The sequence below is a fragment of the Podarcis cretensis genome (assembly GCF_951804945.1).
Source record: "Podarcis cretensis genome assembly, chromosome: 2".
Classification (NCBI taxonomy): Eukaryota; Metazoa; Chordata; class Lepidosauria; order Squamata; family Lacertidae; genus Podarcis; species Podarcis cretensis.
In genome coordinates, this window is record NC_137171.1 from 110,877,650 (window position 1) to 110,893,552 (window position 15,903).

Consider the following 15,903-nt stretch of genomic DNA (forward strand, 5'->3'; position numbering starts at 1 on the left):
CATCTCTTGCGGGGGCTCAAATAGTGCCAGCGCCTTCTCTCAAGAGCTTGGGTGTAACCTTTGACGCCTCCCTTTCCATAGAGGTGCAGGTTGCAGCCACAGCAAAGGTGGCATTTTCCATCTCCGCCGTATTAAGCAGTTGGTCCCTTACCTTTCTCGCCCTGATCTGGCCACAGTGATCCATGCAACGGTCACCCGGTGGAGTACAGGGTCAGGTTTAAGGTGCTGGTTTTGACCTTTAAAGCCCTATGTGGCCTAGGACCCACTTACCTATGGGACCGCCTCTCCTGGTATGCCCTGCAGAGGACCTTAAGTTCCGCAAATGACAACATTTTGGAGGTCCTGGCTCTCAAGGTGGTTAGATTGGTCTCAACTAGGGCCAGGGCCTTTTCAGTACTGGCCCCAACTTGGTGGAACACTCTGCCACAAGAGACTAGGGCCCTGCAGGACTTGACATATTTCCGCAGAGCTTGCAAGACAGAGCTGTTCCACCCGGCCTTTGGTTTGACTCAATCTGACAATGTTTCCTTCCCCTTCTGGTTTTGATTTATGGGCTACTTTTAAAATGAGGCTGCTTTTTAAATTACATTTTAATCTGTATTTTAAATTGGTTTTTTCTCCCCCTATTATGTTTTTACTGTAATTTTACCGGTGTTAGCCATCCTGAGCCCGGCTCTGGCCAGGGAGGATGGGGTATAAATAAAAATCATTAGAATTATTATTATCAGACATTAAGAACTTCCTGATCCTGCTTCTTTATAAGACATCTGAAGGCAGCCCTGAATGGAAAAGCTTTTAATGTTTGATGCTTCATTGGTTTCTAAAAAATATTCTGTTGGGAGCTGCCCTAGTGGCTGGGGGAACCCAGTCAGATGAGAGGTATAAATATTATACAATATTATTCTTCTGCTTAATTGAATAGCAGTTCCCGGAAGCCGGCGGAGGGGAGAGATGCTCTTGGGCTCCCATTCTCCTTGCAGGCTTGGCCACCATGAGGAGACAGTGCTGAGATTCCTGCATTGTAGGGGGTTGGACTAGATGACTCTCAGGGTCCCCTTCCACTTTTACGTTTCTATGATTCTAACAGGGTGCGGGACTAGATGGGCTTGATCAAACTACAGGGCTCTTCGTGTGGTGTGTGTGTGCATGTAGACGAACGTTTTTCTGTTTGTTTGTGTGTGTGTGTGTGTGTGTGTGTGTGTGTGTGAGAGAGAGAGAGAGAGAGAGAGAGAGAGAGAACGAACCTTCAGGGAGAGGCCCCTGTCTCTTCTTTGCAAAGAGGCTGAATCAGCTGCAATACCCCCACACTTGACCCACCGCTTCCCTGGCTGCTCTCTCTCCACCCCCAACCCCAGTTCCACGGGTATTGCATTGCATAACCCCCCCCCCACAAAGCTTGCTGCACCCCGAGACGTGGGGTCAGCTGTGCTGCTTAAGCCACGCCTTCTTTCCCAAGTCAGTATGAGCAGCAGCACCCTCCCCTCTAGCAGCTTCCACTCTCTGCCTTTAATCTTTAAGGCAACGAGCATACGTTCCTTCAACTGGAAGCCCAGCTTCCCTCCCTCCTCTCCCCATTGGCTGGGTACTGCAATTATCCCGCCCCCGGAAATATCCTGCCTCCCAGGCTGGGGCTCCCATTCCCACCCCCGCTGCCCAGGGTGGCTGCCACCATCGCCAGGATTTCGGGTGAGTGCAAAGCCAGTGGCGGGGAAGGAGGGAAGGGGCTTGGCAAGGGGTGGGGGGTCCAGGATGAGAAGCCCCGGGACGGGGAGAAGAAGAGAAGGGAGGAAAGGGAGCTGTTTCTCTTAATGGGGCCTTGAAGGGGGGGAGGGAGTATTCCGCTGTGGAAAGAGAGAAGCTTCCTCCTGCCCGGATCTGGTGCAAAGGGAGTTGCAGGGAAGGAGGCAGGAAAGGGGAGAGGCTTGGGCATTGCAGACCAGCCTCGCCATAGTAGTAATAATAATATATTAACCCCCCCCCCCATTGTCTGGGTTTCCCCAGCCACTCTGGGCGTCTTCCAAGAAAATAAGAAACACCAAAAACATCCAAACATCCAAGTCTGCTGATGCTTCATTGGTTTTTAAAAAATATTCTGTTGGGAACTGCCCTAGTGGCTGGGGAAACCCAGCCAGACGAGCGGGTACAAATAATGTTATATTATTATTATTATGCTTAATTGAATAAGGTTTCCTGGAAGCCGCTGGAGGGGAGAGATGTTCTTGGGCTCCTCGCAGGCTTGGCCACCATGAGGAGACAGTGCTGGGATTCCTGCATTGAAGGGGGTTGGACTAGACGACTCTCAGGGTGCCCTTTCATCTCTATGATTCTAACAGGGACTAGATGGGCTTGATCAAACTACAGGGGTCTTCATGTGATCTGTGTGTGCATGCAGACAAATGTTTTTCTCTGTGTATGTGTGTGTGTGAGAGAGAGAGAGAGAGAGAACCTTCAGGGAGAGGCCCCTGTCTCTTCTTTGCAACGAGGATGAATCAGCTGCAATACCCCACACTTGACCCACTGGATTCTGTATATTCTTTCCTTCCACTTCCAAATTTGTAATGGTGTTAAATTTTTGTCTTTTTTTCATTTGCCAGGCTAATAATTTCCCACATTTATTAGCCGATTCAAATGTCTTTTGTCTCATCTGTTTAATTTTCCACTCTATTTCCTGATTCATCATTTTCATATATTGAACTTGATGTAGCTTTATTTCTCTCAGAATCTCTTGTGACTTTGGTTTCGCTCTCAGTTTCTTCTCGCCTTCTTTTATTTTCTCCAAAATTTTATCTTTTTTCTCATTTTGAGTTCTCTTCTTTATTGCATTCTGTTGAATCAGAAACCCCCTCATAACCACTTTGCTTGCGTCCCAGATTACTCTTTTTTCAACGGTAGTATTCATATTTATCTCAAAATAATCTCTCAAAGTTTTTTGGGCCTTCTTGGTAACCTCTTCGTCTCTAAACAAGGTGTCATTCATCCTCCATCTGAAGGAGCCAATTGGTGTTAGTTTCATCTCCATTTTCACAGCATTATGGTCGGAGCAAGTTTTAGGACAAATTTCCACTTTTCTAGTCTTTGGAGCCAGTCCTCTACTTATCCAAATTTGGTCAATTCTTGTCCATGTCATTTTGGCTTCAGAGAAGAAAGTTCCCTCTCTACCCAAGGGGTTCTTTGTTCTCCAAATGTCAACTAAGGCCATATTGTCAGTCATCTCAAAAAAGGTTTTTGGTAGTGTACCGTCCTTGGTAACTACCTGTCTCTGTGCCTTGTCCATATTTGTAGATACCACTCCATTCATATCTCCCATCATGATGATATTATAGTCCAGATAGTCCAACAAGGTCTCATGCAACTTTTTAAAGAATTCAGATTTCCCCTCATTTGGTGCATAAACTCCTACTATCAAAAATTTCTCTCCTTGTGTTTGAATTTCAATTGCCACAAATCTTCCTTGATCATCTTTGAAGATAAATTTCGGTGATAGGCTCTCTTTTGCATAAATCACTACTCCTCTTTTTTTAACCTTGTCCGATGAGATAAACTCTTGACCCAATCTTTTATTGATCAATACTTTTCTGTGTAGCCTTATCACATGTGTTTCCTGTAAACAAATCAAGTCCAATTGTTCGGAGAGCTTTCACTATGGCATGGTTTCAAACACTGCCAACTGCTTACCTGACCGGTAGATACACAAAAACCCCAGTAGAACATTGTCTATGTCCTTGCCTTATGAAAACTAAAGAGGATCTTACACATTACTTCCTCTATTGCCCCATTTACTCGGGCTTTAGAGACGCATTGCTGCAAATTATACCCAACTCTATAACCAGTCCTGAAGATAGAGTAAAATTTTTGTTAGTTGATGCAAACCCACGCATTACCCATGTGGTAGCGGTCTTTGTGATGAAGGCCATGAAAGCCAGGGAAAGATTTATGGACGACAATGTAAAGACCCCATCACCGTCTGTTTAACTCGCTGCTCGTTTTCCCTCCTTTTCTATCTTGTGGGAAGAAGGTTTTGTTGGCATAGTATGTAATGAATTTTAATATTTTTTAACTACTGTAGTGTTGATTTTTGTGCACAGGCATGGTCCTCACAATAAACGGATTTGATTTTGAATAAATGAAAGACTTTTTTCCTTTTCTGCGGGGAGTTAAAACCATTAATGTTCCAACTTAATAGTTGCAGAGCCATGATGTAGTTACTTTGCTTTTCCTCCAACTGCACCGTGTTTGTTCTTGTTCTGTCGGTGGTATCACTTTCTCTGAGTTGTCCAATCCAAAAGGTAGTGTTGCTATGTCTAGTATTCCTGTTTTTAGTGCTCTTGGCTCTTCTCCAGATTCTTTCTGCAGGTCTTCTCCGTGATCTTTAAAAAATCTTTATCGTCCACTGATCTTATTTTTATCTTTCTTCCTTTAAAGCTGAAGGATAGGCCTTGGGGAAATTCCCACCTGAAAACAATTCTATTACTTCTTAGCAGGGCAACCAGATCTCCGTAGCTGGACCTAAGATCCAGAAGGTATTTCGGGATGTCTTTAAATATCTCCACCCTGTCTTCCCCCCCCTCTTCCAAGCCTAAAAGCACTTATCTTAAAGTCTTGATTCTCAGAATCTAGGTTCCAAAAGTCTGCAAATTCCTGCATAAGAAAGTCACTTAGGTTGTCTTTCTCAAGTTCAGGTACGGCCCTGATCCTCAAGTTCGTTTGTTTTTCCTTCAATTCAATCATAGACAACATCGACCTATGGTCCTCGAGTTGCCTACATATCGGTGGTATCTTCTCCTCTACAGCAACTGCTTTTTCCTTTGCTTCTTCAGCTGTCTTTCGGGTCAAAGTAGATTCCTGCAGCAATTTCTCAATAGTTTCTGTATTAGTATTCACCTTTTGTCCCAAGTTATTAATGTTTGTAGTGTTTTGATCAATTTTAGTTGATGCTTCAGCTACTTGTTAACTTAATTTTTCCAAAGATTCATTAATTTTGCCTAATGCCAGAGCTGAAACATCTTCAGATGCCATTCCTTTTGACTTAAGTTTTTTTATAAGATATTTATTAAAGTTTCAGAAATTATATAAAAACAAAACAACAATACAAACAAATACAAACAAAAACAAGTATAATTTCAATCCCTTATTTTCTTGTAACTTACTTCCCCGACCTCCTCATACCTCCCCTTTCTGTATTCCAATTTCTAATTATCAATTCAGCAAATCCTCTCCCTTATTTTTCATTTAATTTTTAACCTTTCTTTTCTTTTTACATGATCATTACAGCTGAAAACCACTTAACTTCTAAACCAACGTCATTTTAACATTCATTAATTTTGCAATGTTTCCTAAGATAATCCTTAAATTTCTTCCAATCTTCTTCCACCATCTCTCTTTCCTGGTCTCGGATTCTGCCAGTCCCATATAGTCTATCACCTTCATCTGCCATTCTTCCAAGGTGGGTAGATCTTGTGTCGTCCAATACTTTGCGATGAGTATTCTTGCTGCTGTTGTAGCATACATAAAAAAAGTTCTATACTTCTTTGACACCACTTGGCCGACCATACCCAGGAGAAAGGCCTCTGGTTTCTTCAGAAAGGTATATTTAAATACCTTTTTCATTTCATTATATATCATTTCCCAGAAAGCCTTAATCTTTGGGCACGTCCACCAAAGGTGAAAGAATGTACCTTCATTTTCTTTACATTTCCAACATTTATCATCAGGTAAGTGGTAAATTTTTGCGAGCTTGACTGGGGTCATGTACCACCTATAAATCATTTTCATAATATTCTCTCTTAGGGCATTACATGCCGTAAATTTCATACCAGTGGTCCACAACTTTTCCCAGTCAGCAAACATAATGTTATGACCAATATCTTGTGCCCACTTAATCATGGCTGATTTAACCGTTTCATCCTGCGTATTCCATTTCAACAGCAAGTTATACATTTTTGACAAATTCTTAGTTTTGGGTTCTAACAATTCTGTTTCCAATTTTAATTTTTCCACCTGGAAGCCAATTTTTCTGTCCAACTTATAAGCCTCCTTACAGGAAAAAGCAAGGGGTTTAAGTTTGGTAATAAGTTGCAATTCAGTTGCTGCTGAAAACCATGGAGTGACCTGGTCTGAACAAAGACCTTGGATTCTTATCTCATTATACATGACAAAGCCATTTTTCACCTTCTCACCCCTTGCTTTTTCCTGTAAGGCCTATTGCAGTCGTTAAGAGTCGTCAACAGGCTCATCACAGCTATCTGCCAATCACCCATTCCCACCACCCTTCTGAGTAATACCCCTCCCCACCTTCTCACTATATAGAAGGGTCTGGTGACTTCTGTCTCAGTGTATCTGAAGAAGTGTGCATGCACACGAAAGCTCATACCTAGAACTAACTTAGTTGGTCTTTAAGGTGCTACTGGAAGGAATTTTTTGTTTTTCCTTCTAATCATTTTCAGCAAAATCTCCAGGACTGATATAAAAAGTAATGGGGAGATTGGGCACCCCTGACGTGTCCCTTTTTCTATCTTAAATTCTTCCGTAACCACATTGTTTACAATTAACTTAGCTTTTTGTTCAGAGTATATTGCACCTATACCATTTTCAAACCCTTGGCCTACCCCCATCCCCTGGAGATTCTTCCTCATAAAACTCCAAGAAATATTGTCAAAGGCTTTCTTCGCATCCACAAATATCAAAACTGCTTTAGTGTTTATATTCACTTCTAACTTTTCCAAAATGTCAATTATATTCCTTACATTATCTGACAAACGTCTTCTCGGGAGAAAGCCCGCTTGGAAGTTCTTTGCTTTGATCTGTTAACAAGAAGCGGAAGGCGAACTTCCTGTTTAAACCTTCCCGCTTCGGTGCCAAATTAAACCTTTGTTTCCCTTATTTTCAGATCTTCAGATTTAACCTACTCACAGGTAGTTGTTTTGATGGACGATTCGTCACAGGAAAAAAGTCCGGCAACAGCTGTGCGGCTTCGCCCCACGGAAGAAGCAGTTGGCTCGCAGCACCACGCCGCTCACCCCGTTCGCTCCGGAGCCCGTAGTCGGGTTCCCTTGCAAATTGGGGGGCGCTGAAGGTGCCCGCCGAGTCCCATGGTCACAGGCTTCACCCACCTGTGATTTTTAGAGGGGTCCCCGCTTCGCCGTAGCGGCAAGACCCAATTTCCGCAGAGCTAAATCCCTCAAAGTTAGAGGGAATCCGCCATTACCAATGGCACCGACCCCGGACGTCGAGTCTTCTCATGAGGTGGCCAAAGTATTGCAGCCTCAGCTTCACGATCTGTCCTTCCAATGAGCACTCAGGGCTAATTTCCTTAAGAATGGATGCATTTGTATAGACATGCAAATTTTTTAATGAATAAAGAATATTAATTTTTTAAAAAAAGGTTGCAATCAACTTAACATATGCGATACACGCGCTTCGCTCTAATGCCTTCTGAATTAACTTGCACTCCAAGACAAAGGGATACACTCCTGCTAAATGCACACTCGCCAATTACAGGCGCATACTTGGGAGAAACAAGAACTAGCCTTGCAAGGAAAAAGAAGCATCCCCTCTACTTCTCTTCCCTTCTCCCCTCACCCCCACCCAAGGGCCAGGCCCATGCTTGCTCCCCTAAAACAAAATCTAACCAGGGACCCAGCTGAGGAGAGCTGCACTGAGGCGCATTCGTGGGAGCCTCCCTCTGAATCTTACCGGGAGCAGGAGGACTGTATAGATTTGGACCAGTAGTTTGCAGAGGAACAGTTCAGAAGGCAGAAGATGGGAAATACTGGATAATGCTTTTATTGTAGCTTTTTATTATTATTTCTGTACCCCCTTGCTAACCAAATAATTTTATACATATGAAAAGTAAATCTTGGATTGAGAAGATAATGGTTTGTAAAGAAGAAAAGGGTTTGTTTGTTTTTTAAAAATTGTTTCTCTGTTCTAAAATTTGGTTTTAATGTAAAGTGTGTCAATATATTTGGCTTTGTTTATAAAGCAGAAGTGACCAGCTGCTCCTGGAATAAAAAATGAGCTCTATATCAACAAAAGTTTTACCTATAATTATTCATAAAGAAAAGTTCTAAGAAATGTGAGATTTTCCACCCTTGAGTTTTTGAACTACAACTCCCCATCATTCTTGCCAATAGGGGCTGAGGCTTATGGGCGTTGTTTCCCAACATCTGAGGTACCCCATTTCCCTCAAGCAGACAGATGCTGATCCACAAGACAAGGGCAGCCCATCATTTTGGCATTGAAGGGCGGAGGTCAAAACTCAACAGATTCATCACACACCTTGAGCATTCCAGATTCACACTCTCCCCGTTTATCTAGCAACAACTTCCAACTTCTTTTCTACATTTAGTATATGTGACCTTCATTACTTTAATACATATATACGTGTATACAAATTAAAATACCAACACCAAAACATCAAATGGATTCCATGCATTTAAAATTGATTTCCGCCTTTATGAGTTTCTTGATGTGAGGTAAAGAGTGAAACTTGAGTGGAACATTGCATACATTGATATGGCTTTTCACCTGGGTGAATTCGCTCATGAATATTAAGGTCTCCACACTGTCTGAAGCTCTTTCCACACTCCATACATTTAAATGGTTTCTGCCCTGTATGAGTTTGTTGATGTATTCTAAGGCTTCTATTTTGACTGAAGCTCTTTCCACATTCAATGCATTCAAATGGTTTCTCCCCCGTGTGAGTTCGTTGATGTGTTCTAAGACTGCCACTATGACTGAAGCTCTTTCCACATTCAATGCATTTAAACGGTTTCTCCCCCGTGTGAGTTCGTTGATGTGTTCTAAGGTTTCCACTTTGACTGAAGCTCTTTCCACATTCAATGCATTCAAATGGTTTCTCCCCCGTGTGAGTTCGTTGATGTGTTCTAAGCTTTTGACTTTCACTGAAGCTCTTTCCACATTCAGTGCATTGAAACAGTTTCTCCCCTGTGTGAGTTCGTTGATGTGTTCTAAGGGCTGCATTCTGTCTGAAGCTCTTTCCACATTCAGTGCATTGAAACGGTTTCTCCCCTGTGTGAGTTCGTTGATGTGTTCTAAGGGCTGCATCCTGTCTGAAGCTCTTTCCACATTCAATGCATTCAAACGGTTTCTCCCCCGTGTGAGTTCGTTGATGTGTTCTAAGGGCTCCACTAGAAGCCAAGCTCTTTCCACATTCAATGCATTCAAATGGTTTCTCCCCCGTGTGAGTTCGTTGATGTGTTCTAAGGGCTGCATTCCGTATGAAGTTCTTTCCACATTCAGTGCATTGAAACGGTTTCTCCCCCGTGTGAGTTCGTTGATGTCTTCTAAGGCCTCCACTATGACTGAAGCTCTTTCCACATTCAATGCATTCAAACAGTTTGACCCCCGTGTGAGTTCGTTGATGTGTTCTAAGGGCTCCAGTATGACTGAAGCTCTTTCCACATTCAATGCAATTAAATGGTTTCTCTCCCGTGTGAGTTCGTTGATGTATTCTAAGGTTTCGACTTTCACTGAAGCTCTTTCCACATTCAATGCATTCAAATGGTTTCTCCCCTGTGTGAGTTCGTTGATGTATTCTAAGGCCTCCACTACGACTGAAGTTCTTTCCACATTCAATGCATTCAAACGGTTTCACCCCTGTGTGAGTTCGTTGATGTGTTCTAAGGTCTCCACTATGACTGAAGCTCTTTCCACATTCAGTGCATTCAAACGGTTTCACCCCTGTGTGAGTTTGTTGATGTCTTCTGAGGTGACCACTTTCACTGAAGCTCTTTCCACATTCAATGCATTCAAATGGTTTCTCCCCTGTGTGAGTTCGTTGATGTATTCTAAGGCCTCCACTATGAGGGAAGCTCTTTCCACATTCAATGCATTCAAACGGTTTCACTCCTGTGTGAGTTCGTTGATGTCTTCTAAGGCTTCCACTATGACTGAAGCTCTTTCCACATTCAATGCATTCAAATGGTTTCTCCCCTGTGTGAGTTCGTTGATGTATTCTAAGGCCTCCACTACGACTGAAGTTCTTTCCACATTCAATGCATTCAAATGGTTTCTCCCCCGTGTGAGTTTGTTGATGTGTTCTAAGGCCTCCACTACGACTGAAGTTCTTTCCACATTCAATGCATTCAAACTGTTTCTCCCCTGTGTGAGTTCGTTGATGTCTTCTAAGGCTTCCACTATGACTGAAGCTCTTTCCACATTCAATGCATTCAAATGGTTTCTCCCCTGTGTGAGTTCGTTGATGTATTCTAAGGCCTCCACTACGACTGAAGTTCTTTCCACATTCAATGCATTCAAATGGTTTCTCCCCCGTGTGAGTTTGTTGATGTGTTCTAAGGCCTCCACTACGACTGAAGTTCTTTCCACATTCAATGCATTCAAATGGTTTCTCCCCCGTGTGAGTTTGTTGATGTGTTCTAAGGCCTCCACTATGACTGAAGCTCTTTCCACATTCAATGCATTCAAACAGTTTGACCCCTGTGTGAGTTCGTTGGTGTGTTCTAAGGTCTCCACTTTGACTGAAGCTCTTTCCACATTCAATGCATTCAAATGGTTTCTCCCCTGTGTGAGTTCGTTGATGTTTTCTAAGGTCTCCACTACGACTGAAGCTCTTTCCGCACTCAATACATTTAAATGGTTTCTCCCCCGTGTGAGTTCGTTGATGTGTTCTAAGGTCTCCACTTTGACTGAAGTTCTTTCCGCACTCAATACATTTAAATGGTTTCTCCCCCGTGTGAGTTCGTTGATGTCTTCTAAGGGCTCCAATACAACTGAAGTTCTTTCCACATTCAATACATTCAAACGGTTTCTCCCCTGTGTGAGTTTGTTGATGTGTTCTAAGGGCTCCACTTTCACTGAAGTTCTTTTCACACTCCATGTATTTACATGGATTCTCTCCTGTGTGAGTTTGTTGGTGTATCCTCAGTCTTCCAAAGGGTCTAAAGCACATTCCACATTCCTTGCATTTAAACTGTTTCTTTGTTCTTCCCAATGAATTCACAGATGGCTCCGTAGAATTCTGACCATCGTCTTCCTCACCTGCTTGGGAGTGGGGGGGGAGAGAGAAAATCCTGTTAGACTTTTAGGAAAGACAATAAATGAACCATCTTCCTCCGTCCATCCTGACTAGGTTAACAGGTTCAGCTTCTTGAGGAGCGCAGAAGCCAAGGCAAGTTGTAGCTTCCTGGGAGGAAGGAAGAAGGGATTCTGCTGCCTCTGTAGAAGCCCCTATTGGGCACCCGCTTCCCAAGAGCCTCCACCCATTTTCAAACACCTTTGGCAATTCCTTCTGTCTGCCTGTCCCTTCTCCCTTACCAAGGCTGGCATGGTATGGGCAGTAGTGGCCTTGTGGCAGTTGCCCAAAGGGCCACAATAAATGTGATAATGTGTACCCCTTTAAATCCTTGAGTGTGCTTCTAATACAGAAGTTATGGTAGTTTGTGCTTTATGAAACTGATTATTTTGCAACTTGCCGCCCCTCAATAGGGGCAAAAATATAGCTAATAGGAGAATCACAAAGATACAGCTGAAAGGTAGAACATGAGTTGCTATATGATGCAAATGGCTGCATGTAACACAGGTTCCCAACATGCACACCAACACAATGTCACAGAACGCGGTAGGGATCAGAACATATTCAGCAGAAATTGCCAGTGCTTGTTGCGCATGTGTATTATAATAAAATGAGGCAATGATGAATATCAGGAATACTTGGCTAGTTTAGATGTATTCAAGTCTCCAGGGCCAGATGAACTGCATCCAAGAGTATTAAAAGAACTGGCAGATGTGATCTCAGAACCACTGGCAGTCATCTTTGATAATTCCTGGAGAACATGCGATGTCCCGGTAGACTGGAGGAGGGCAAATGTTGTCCCTATTTTCAAAAAGGGGAAGAAGAGGACCCAAATAATAACCGCCCAGTAGGTCGTGACATCCATACCAGGGAAGATTCTGGAGCAGATCTTTAAGAAGAGTTTGGATTTGATACCCTGCCTTTCACTCCCCTTCAGGAGTCTCAAAGCGGCTAACAATCTCCTTTCCCTTCCTCCCCCACAACAAGCACTCTGTGAGGTGAGTGGGGCTGAGAGAATTCAAAGTGTGACTGGCCCAAGGTCACCTAGCAGCTGCATGTGGAGGAGCGGAGATGCGAACCCGGTTCCCCAGATTACGTGACTACCGCTTTTAACCACTACACCACACTGGCACTAAGCAAACAGTCTGTGAGCACTTAGAAAGGAATGCTGTGATCACCAATAGTCAGCATGGATTTCTGAAAAATAAGTCATGTCAGACTAACCCAGGGGTCTGCAACCCTTAAGACAAAAAGAGCCACTTGGACCTGTTTCTGAAGAAAAAAAACTGGGAGCCGCAAAACCACTGTGACATTTAAAACAAATATAACACTGCATATATTGTTTCTTACCTTAATGTCCAATCTGACAGCGGGTGGGAAGGTGACGTCGGAACGGTGCGTGACTAACGCACGCACCGCCCCATGCAACGTCACAGCCAGTACAGCACCCGCCACAGTGGGGAGTGTCGGGGCGCAAAATGCGCCTCCTCCCCTCGCTAGTATCCGCCCCGGAGCCGCGTCAAAGGTGTAAAAGAGCCACATGCGGCTCTGGAGCCGCGGGTTGCAGACCCCTGGACTAACCTGATCTCGTTTTTTGACAGAATTACAAGCCTGGTAGATGAAGAGAACGCAGTGGATGTAGCCTACCTTGATTTCAGCAAGGCATGTCCTTTATGGATCAATGCCTTGTCATGGCAAAGGGGCTTGAATAACTCAGAGACAAGGAGAAGGGGACGACAGAGGACGAGATGGTTGGACGGTGTCCTCGAAGCTACAAGCATGAGTCTGACCAAACTGCGGGAGGCAGTGGAAGACAGGAGTGCCTGGCGTGCTCTGGTCCATGGGGTCATGAAGAGTCGGACATGACTAAACAACAACAACAACAACAACAACAACAACAACGTAACTCAGAGACGCTATGAGCTATGCCGTGCAGGGCCACCCAAGACAGACAGGTCAAAGTGGAGAGTTTTGAGTAAACTTGATCCACCTGGAGCAGGAACCAGCAAGCCACGCCAGTATCCCTGCCGAGAAAACTTCATGGTCGTATAAAAGTTATGACGCTGGAAGATGAACCCTGGAAGTGTGCCTGGAAGTGAAAGGAAAGTCCAGTGCTGCAAAGAAAAATATATGAACCTGGAATATGAGATCCATGATCCATGGTAAGCTGGATGTGGTAAAAAATGAAATGGAAAGAATAAATATTGACATAGTGGGCATCAGTGAACTAAAATGGACAGGAATGGGCGAATTCAATTTGGATGATCATCATATCCTACTACTGAGGACAAGATTCCCATAGAAGAAATGGAGTGGCCCTCTTAGTCAACAAAAGAGTGGCAAAAGCTGTACTGGGATGCAATTTCAAAAATGATAAAATGATCTCGATACAAATCCAAGGCAGACCTTTTAACATCACAGTAATCCAGGCTTATGCACCAACTATAAATGCTGAGGAACGTGGGTGGCGCTGTGGGTTAAATCACAGAGCCTAGGACTTGCTGATCAGAAGGTCGGTGGTTTGAATCCCCATGATGGGGTGAGCTCCCGTTGTTCGGTCCCTGCTCCTGCCAACATAGCAGTTCGAAAGCAGGTCAAAGTGCAAGTAGATAAATAGGTACCGCTTCGGCGGGAAGGTAAATGGCGTTTCTGTGCACTGCTCTGGTTCGCCAGAAGCGGCTTAGTCATGCTGGCCACATGACGATCTGCACACAAATGCCAGCTCCGTCGGCCAGTAAAGCAAGATGAGCGCCCCAACCACAGAGTCGGCCGCGACTGGACCTAATGGTCAGGGGTCCCTTTACCTTACCAATGCTCAACAAAATGAATTTGACCAATTCTAGGAAGACTTACAACACCTTCTAGAACTAACACCAAAGAAGGATGTTTTTCTCATCCTAGGGGACTGGAATGCTAAAGTAGGGAGTCAAAGAGATAAAAGGAACAACTGGTAAGTTTGGCCTTGGAGTTCAAAACGAAGCAGTGCAAAGGCTAATAGAGTTCTGTCAAGAGAACAAGCTGGTCATAACAAACATTCTTTTCCAACAACACATGAGATGACTCTACACATGCACATCACCAGATGGGCAGCATCAAAATCAAATTGATTATATTCTTTGCAGCCAAAGATGGAGAAGTTCTATACAGTCAGCAAAAACTAGACCTGGAGCTGACTGTGGCTCAGATCATCAGCTTCTTATAACAACATTTAAGCTTAAACTGAAGAAAGTAGGGAAAACCACTGGGTCAGTGAGATACAATCTAAATCAAATCCCTTATGAATACACAGTGGAAGAGAGGAACACATTTAAGGATTTAGATTTGGTGGACAGAGTGCCTGAAGAACTATGGTTGGAGGCTCGGAACATCATACAGGAGGCAGCAATGAAAAGCATCCCAATGAAAAGGAAATGCAAGAAAGCAAAGTGGTTGTCCAATGAAGCCTTGCAAACCGCGGGAGACAGAAGGCAAGCAAAATGCAAGGGAGATAGTTAAAGATACATGAAATTGAATGCAGACTTCCAACGAATAGCAAGGAGAGACAAGAGGGACTTCTTAAACGAGCAGTGCAAAGAAATAGAGGGAAACAATAGAATGGGAAATACCAGAGATCTGTTCAAGAAAATTGGAGATATTAAAGGAAGATTTTATGCAAAGATTACCATTATAAAGGACAAAAGTGGTATGTGTGGGAGCCATGAAGCCATGGCAGAGGCTTGTAATTGTTGTGTGGTGCCTCGCTGACCGGCATGTCTGCGCCTTGCAGTGTATTGAATGTATTGACCTTACATGGAGTTGTGTTCCCTCTGGGCAGTAATTATCTTATATGGTGATGGGTGTTGCAAAGCCATGATTGGGCGATGTAACGTGAGACACTGGCAGATGGCCATGCAGGCTGGGAGAAAAAGGATAATAAAATTACCAGAGAGGAGAAAAGTACAGAAAAGTACAGAATGAATCATGATAAAATTATACAGTTGAATGGGTATTGGGTAGATGCAGTAATACAATTAGTCCTGTAAAATAATTTTAATGTACAGGTGTGTACAGTATTGGTATTATTTATAAATGTGACATATTACTAGAAATACTGTCTTTTACACTCACTAAGTGAAACAGGGTACAAAGGTCTGCTGTCCCAATGAAGAATGTGGACTATTATGGTAATATTGATACTGATATAAAAAATGCATTGTATTAACTACAATTGCATTGTACAGGTTATCACACTTAATTTCATATTAATAATGCTATTTATAATTATTAGTAATTTGCATTATATATTTGCACCTATTATTATAGCAAGTTTCTAGGACTAGATTAGGATTCTTTGTAAATTGTGTTTCTAAAGGAACTTTTGTTATTGCCAAATGCCAATGTGTTTGCATTATTAAGTTTGTTATGAATAACAAAATCATTTTAAGTTAGAGCTTAATAATTATTTCACTATTAATATACTTTGTAATTGTATTTCAATTCAACAATTACTTTGAGAAAATACATACTCTGTCCTGTGCAAATGGTTTGAGATACCTATTAGGTCCATAAATTACCACACAGCCTATATTCTACACAAAAAACAGCAACAATTTCGACATATAAACAATTTGGACAGCTGGACCTATAAAGGGCCCCATTCCCTCCAGTAGCTTAGGGCCTCATCAAACCTCAATCCTGCCCTTTCCCCCCACTACTTTATGCAAGGAGTTCAAGGAACAAAGAGCTCTTTGGAGGAGGCCTCAGCCCTTCCTTCTTCCTGCCTGGCCCCCCTGCCTTTGTTTTCCTCCCCATCTTTCCCTCTTTCTCCCTCTGCCATCCAGCAATCCATGTCCCCATCTCCTCTACAAAAC

At 43.2% G+C, this 15,903-nt stretch overlaps 2 protein-coding genes across 2 annotated transcripts in view; one reads left to right on the forward strand and one right to left on the reverse strand.

Moving 5' to 3' along the window:
- LOC307208034 (uncharacterized protein) overlaps positions 1 to 15,903 on the forward strand; it is a 139,766-nt gene that overhangs the window by 17,537 nt on the left and 106,326 nt on the right. The gene's annotated exons all lie outside the window — the stretch shown is intronic.
- The window catches only part of LOC307206991 (uncharacterized protein), a 165,290-nt gene continuing 152,026 nt past the window's right edge, over positions 2,640 to 15,903 (reverse strand). The window contains exons 2-3 of the mRNA XM_079960573.1: positions 9,927 to 11,019; positions 2,640 to 9,851 (exon numbers count right to left, since the gene is read on the reverse strand). Of these exons, the coding sequence (XP_079816699.1) occupies positions 8,435 to 9,851; positions 9,927 to 10,930 (2,421 nt within the window). The 5' untranslated portion in view covers positions 10,931 to 11,019 and the 3' untranslated portion in view covers positions 2,640 to 8,434. The remainder of the gene's footprint in view (positions 9,852 to 9,926; positions 11,020 to 15,903) is intronic.